At 37.8% G+C, this 6,449-nt stretch overlaps 1 protein-coding gene across 1 annotated transcript; it reads left to right on the top strand.

The window, feature by feature from the left end:
- Positions 1-254: 254 nt before the first annotated feature.
- LOC110908973 (putative disease resistance RPP13-like protein 1) lies at positions 255-4,320 on the top strand. The gene has a single exon (XM_022153979.2). The coding sequence runs from the start codon at positions 307-309 to the stop codon at positions 4,318-4,320; it is 4,014 nt and encodes a 1,337-aa protein (XP_022009671.1). The 5' UTR covers positions 255-306.
- The last annotated feature ends 2,129 nt before the right edge of the window (positions 4,321-6,449 follow it).

Below are 6,449 nucleotides of genomic sequence, written 5' to 3' on the forward strand. Positions count from 1 at the left end.
TTCTTTTCAAAAAGCAAAACAATTAAAAGCAATTAGTGTCGGCAACTTAATATAAAGTGATACACGTTCATATGAATAATAATAATCAATTGCTCCATTATGAAAAGTAAGGAATATTAACATAATTGGTTGAATTGAATGACTAAAAAGAATGCTCTTTCTTATCTCCACTCATTCTTGTCTCCAAGACCACTCCCATCTTCTCTCCACTCATCTTATTTACCTACATTCATTCATACCATACAAACCAAACCAAAAACTACTCTCATTCCAATTTCCAGTTTACTTCTTCACTCTTAGTTAACAATGGCTGAAGCCGCTGCTGCTGCACTCGTCAAAGTCATTTTTGAGAAGCTAGCCGATGAAGCCTTCAAGAAATATGCTCGCTCTCAGAACATCCACTCGGAGCTCAAGCAATTGGGGAGCACGTTGTCCCAGATCCAAGCTCTGCTTAATGATGCCTCTCACAAGGAAATAACTGATGAATCTGTCAGACTATGGCTCAATAGTCTCCAACATCTGGCTTACGATATCGATGACGTACTTGATGAGGTGGCTACTGAAGCTATGCATCGTGAGCTGACCCCGGAATCAGAAGCAAGCACCAGCATGGTAAGAAAGCTCATCCCAACTTGCTGCACAAACTTCTCACTAAGTCATAGGTTGACTCCCAAGTTAGACAGTATTACCACCAAGTTACAACATCTAGAAAAACAAAATCCTGGTTTGATTGTGAAAGGTGAAAAGCCAAAAAATAACAACAGAGGAAACGAAACCTCCTTGCTAGAATCTGATGTCATTGGACGAGAAATTGAGAAAGAAAAATTGCTCAACAAGCTGTTGCAGGATGAGCCATCTAAGGAAAACTTCAGCGTCTTACCCATAGTCGGTATGGGTGGGGTTGGTAAGACCACTCTAGCTAGATTTTTGTACAATGATACACAAGTGAAGGGTCGGTTTGAACTCCACGCATGGGTTTGTGTCTCTGATGATTTTGATATCTCTAAGATAACCAAAACCATCTTTCAAGCTGTGTCCAACGAAAACAACAAGGAATTTGCTGATCTAAATCAGCTTCAAGTGGCTCTTAAAGAGAAACTTAAGGACAAACGGTTTCTACTAGTACTAGATGATGTGTGGCATGAAAACTTTAATGATTGGGAAAACCTAGTGCTCCCATTTCATTCAGGGGCTCGTGGAAGTAAGGTAATCATGACATCCCGCAAGGAGCAATTGCTTAAGATGCTAGGTTTTGATAATCTAGACCATCTTGAGACTTTGTCATCTGAAGATGCTTTGTCTTTATTTGCTTTACATGCACTGGGCGTAGACAACTTTGATTCACACCCAACACTCAGACCAAAGGGTGAGCGTATTGTGGAAAAGTGTGGTCGTTTGCCTTTGGCTTTAAAGGCAATTGGAAGGCTGTTGAGAGCTAAAACAGATGAAGAAAAATGGGATGAGGTGTTGAATAGTAAGATATGGGATTCAAAAAGTGTTGGTGATCTTTCTGCAGATTGGAAGGTGATTTTTCCTGCCCTTATGTTAAGCTACCATGAACTTTCAGCAAATTTGAAGCGGTTGTTTGCATATTGCTCCTTGTTTCCTAAGGACTTTTTGTTTGACAAAAAAGAGTTAGTCCTGTTGTGGCTGGCCGAAGGGTTTTTGTACAAATCAAATGCAGCCAACTCACCAGAACGCCTTGGTTATGAATATTTTGAAGAGTTGTTATCAAGGTCATTTTTTCAACAATCACCAAATGAGGAACCGTTATTTGTGATGCATGACCTGATGAATGATTTGGCCACATTTGTTGCCGGGGAGTTCTTTTCAAGGGATGACAATCGGATGGCGACAGAAGATTTAGCAAGGTACCGCCACATGTCATTTATTCGTGATGAATATGTAGCTTACCACAAGTTTGAGGCCTTCAAGAGAGCTAAAGGTTTGAGAACATTGTTAGCGGTATATGTTGGGGTGGAACAATGGTGGGACACGTTCTACTTATCGAGCAAGATTTTGGTTGACTTACTTCCTGAGTTACCGTTATTAAGGGTTCTTAGTTTGAGTCGTTTTAGTATAAGTGAGGTACCGAATTCCATTGGTAGTTTGAAGCACCTGAGGTATCTTAATCTATCTAAAACTGATATCAAAGAGTTGCCGGACAATGTTGGTAATCTTTATAATTTAGAAACATTGATAGTTTTTGGATGTAAGAGTTTGACCCAGTTGCCGAAAAGCTTTTTAAAGCTAAAAAAGTTGAGGCATTTTGACATGAGAGATACTCCATGTCTGAAAAAGTTGCCCTTGGGGATTGGTGAGTTGAAAAGCCTACAAACTCTCACTAAAATTATGATTGAAGAACACGGTGGCTTTGCACTAACCGAGCTTAAGGGATTAAAGGATCTGCACGGGGAAATTTCCATCAAGGGGTTGAACAAAGTGCAAAGCTCAATGCATGCACGAGAGGCAAAGTTATCTTTAAAAGGGATTAATAAGTTAAAGTTGAAATGGAATGATGGTTCTGGAAGGGAAACAATTGAGAAGGAGGTTCTCAGTGAGTTAATGCCATGTAGTGATAAGTTGAAAATGCTCGAGGTTAAGTATTATAAGGGAACAGAGTTTCCGAATTGGGTTGGGGATCCGTCTTTTCATCAATTGGTTCATGTGTTGCTACGGGGTTGTAGAAAATGTACATCTCTACCGCTGCTTGGGCGGTTACCTTCACTTAAGGAGTTGTTGATTCAAGGAATGGATGATGTTAAAATCATCAGTTTGGAGTTAAGTAGGAGTACTGATGTTACCTTCCCTTCACTTGAAATTCTAAGGTTTGAAGATATGTCTAGTTGGAAGGTATGGTCAACCAATAGCGAGGTAATGTTTCCACGCCTTCGAGAGCTTCGAATAATCAAATGTCCCAATTTGAGTGATGTCTCACTTGAAGCATTACCTTCGCTAAGAGTTTTGAAGATAGAGGGATGTGGTGAAAGTGTGCTGAGAAGTCTGGTTAAAGCAGCTTCATCTACCACTAAACTGGAAATAGGATCAATTTTAGGGCTTACGGATGAGGTATGGAGAGGTGTCATCGTGAATTTTGGGGCGGTTGAAGAGCTATGCATACAAAAATGTGATGAGATAAGATACCTATGGGAATCAGATGCAGAGGCAAGTAAAGTTCTTGTAAATTTAAAGGAATTGGAGGTATCTCGATGTAAAAAATTGGTGAGTTTAGGAGAGAAAGAGGAGGACGAGGATAACACTGGGAGCGATCTCTTATCATCTCTTAAGAAGTTGTATATAAAGTTTTGTGAAAGTATGGAGCGTTTGTGTTGTCCAAATAGCATTGAGAGTTTGGTGATCCAGTGGTGCAGTTCAGTTAGAGATGTCTCCTTCCCAAGAGCAACAACAACAGGTGGAGGAGGAGGGCAGAATCTCAAGTCACTTACTATAGATATATATAGTTGTGGAAATCTAAAATCAATAAATCAATTGAGTACCTCCACTCACCTCACCTCTTTGTCAATAAAAGAATGTAAAAACATGGAGTTATTTTCTGATCTTCATCAGCTATCAAATCTCACCTCGTTGTACATACAACGTTGTAAAAGCATAGAGTCATTTTCTGACCTTGAGCTATCAAACCTCACCAGGTTGGGAATAGCTTGGTGTGAAAGCATAGAGTCATTTCCTAACCTCCAGCTTCCAAATCTCACAGATCTGGCCATAGTACGTTGCAAAAACATGAAGGCATTTGGTGATCTGCAGCTACCAAATCTAATCAGGTGGAGGATAGATGATTGTGAAAATCTGGAGTCGTTTCCTGACCTTCAGCTATCAAAACTCACCATGTTAAAAGAGATGGATATCAGGAGTTGTCCAATGATTGATGCTTCCTTTCCTCGTGGGCTTTGGCCTCCCAAATTGGTTACGCTTACAACAGGGGGGTTGAAAAAGCCCATCTCAGAATGGGGCAATCAGAATTTCACAGCTTCCCTTGTTGAACTAAGATTATTTCACGAACCCAATGTGAGGAATTTTAGTCAATTGTCCCACCTTTTCCCTTCTTCTCTTACCTCTCTGAGCATATGGGAATTTGATAATCTGGAATCCATTTCAACGGGACTCCAACACCTCACATCCCTTCAACATCTCAGTATTAGGTATTGCCCAAAGGTGAACGATCTACCAGAGACGCTGTTACCTTCACTTTTGAGTTTGAGAATCAGAGAATGCCCAAAATTGAAAGAAAGGTGTTCAGGAAGAGGCTCCCACTACTGGCCACTCATCTCTCATATCCCCTGGATCGACATAACAGACTAATTGAAAGAAAGGTAGTTGTTAATTAAATAGCAATTGTTTGTTACGTGGAAATTATTGCTAGTCGTTTGTTTTAAATTAAATAACCCTTACCTTCTTCTTGTTTCTCTGTAGTCACTGAGAAGAGATTCACTGGGGGAAAACGACATCGTACCACCATCTTCACATCCTATCGGATTTCTAAACCCATCACAGCATCTACATGGACGGCAGGTACTTGTTAATTAAATATCCTCTGATTTCCATATGATAAACTGGTATTCTCATACATGTGCGTGTTTTTGTTTTTGTTGGAATATATAGGATTTGTTGCTCAAAACCTAAAATTGAATTTTAATGATGACATTAATTTATATGTTGAAATCAGTTATCACTTTTCATGAGTTTAAACTATTATGTAGCTGCATCATACGTTAGAACTCATTTCACAATGTGTAGGTACTAATTTTGACTTTCCTGAGTTAAACTTGCCAATGAATTAATATTATTATTATTATTGTTATTTTTTTGTTTGTTGATCTTGCTTTTGTAGGTTGATAGGGTGCGATTTTAAGTTGTTAATCAGTTGATTTGTGTGATAGCATGGTTAATTTTGTTTTTTGGTTGCTAGTTTATCCTATGGATGTGAGTTGACTTTAGTTAGGGTTTTGGTGTGGTCTGTGGAATTATTGAAGTGTTATAGTAATAGATCTGATTCACAAGTTGAAGATACAAATTAGGGTTTAGATCTGCATTTGGTTTGATTAATTTCGGGCATTTTGTTTACTGTGGAGTTATGATAAAGAAAACATACATAGCTAATTTGATTAGTTGTATTAATACTTGATATGAAGTCTGTGAATAACTTATATATTACAACTAAACTTTTGCAGTGACATATCCTAAAGGATCTTCTGGGTGATGGAACATTCACAGTTGACCAGGTCAAATTCAAGAACAGAGAAAAGTCTCAAGGTGTGAATTTTCAGGGAAAGTATCTTGAGTAAATAATTACCGAATCAGCTAATAACAGACAAAATGTCGATGACATAAGTCTAAGTTCCTTTTAAGTCAACAACATTTGACTACCCCATAATATAACAAACTGGTTTTGATTATTAGTATTCATGATATAACACAGGATTTATTCATGAAAATCAGTTGGATTCAATATTCAAAGTGAAGGTCTTAAGAAATTGTCAAACATCGGACCAGATGCTAAGTTAAAGGAAAGGGTCAAAGTGCTTGATGATGGACAAGATCATTTCTGGTAAGCTTATACTTTTTTCCCATAAAAATGATGGGTGGGTTGGATAACGAGTCAAGACAGGTTCGGGTTAATAATATTGTTGACTTTTTAGTAGGGTTGAACTGAGGCGGGCTGGAGTGTTGGACTCTGGTACAAACATTTTGATTTTCTTTTGACCTTATGGCCAATTAATGTTTTAACTATTATTACAAAAAATATACTATTTAGAATAGTCGTCTAAACTTTTTCTAAAGGAGTGTTTAGAAAGTAACATGTGTTTTGATTATGTTTTAATAACTTTAGAACCACTTGTATGGCTGTTCCTATTCTTTTGTAAGTTTTGGGGTAAAATTTAAATAAGGTTCCCCGCCTGATATATATTTTTTGCCTAAAAGAAGTCGCTCAAAATATCACAAAATTATATTACACACACATATTATTTGGTTGAGCCCTGGGGCCATGGTTGGGTGGATTAAACCACGGCAACCACGACCCTCCCATTTGATGATGGACAAGATCATTTCTGGTAAGCTTATACTTTTTTCCCATAAAAATGATGGGTGGGTTGGATAACGAGTTAAAACACATTCGGGTTAATAATATTGTTGACTTTTTACTAGGGTTGAACTGAGGCGGGTTGGAGTGTTGGACTCTGGTACAAACATTTTAATTCTCTTTTGACCTTATGGCTAATTAATGTTTTAACTATGATTACAGATTGACTCTTGAGGTCAAACAAATTAAATTTGACTTCAAAATTGATTACTATGATGTTTTGAGAATAGTTTTTTTAGCTGGTACACATCATCTTCAATGGAAAAAGTTGTTTCTATAACATTCTTGTTATATTGAATTTGAAAAGCAAAGGGTTTGACCCTTGAAGTTTTTTAATTGCAGTTGAAGA

This window comes from Helianthus annuus, chromosome 13 (genome assembly GCF_002127325.2).
Source record: "Helianthus annuus cultivar XRQ/B chromosome 13, HanXRQr2.0-SUNRISE, whole genome shotgun sequence".
In the NCBI taxonomy this organism is placed as follows: domain Eukaryota; kingdom Viridiplantae; phylum Streptophyta; class Magnoliopsida; order Asterales; family Asteraceae; genus Helianthus; species Helianthus annuus.

Coding starts and splice junctions, on each gene's coding strand:
- LOC110908973 (XM_022153979.2), top strand. CDS start 307: ATGGCTGAAGCCGCTGCTGCTGCACTCGTCAAAGTCATTTTTGAGAAG.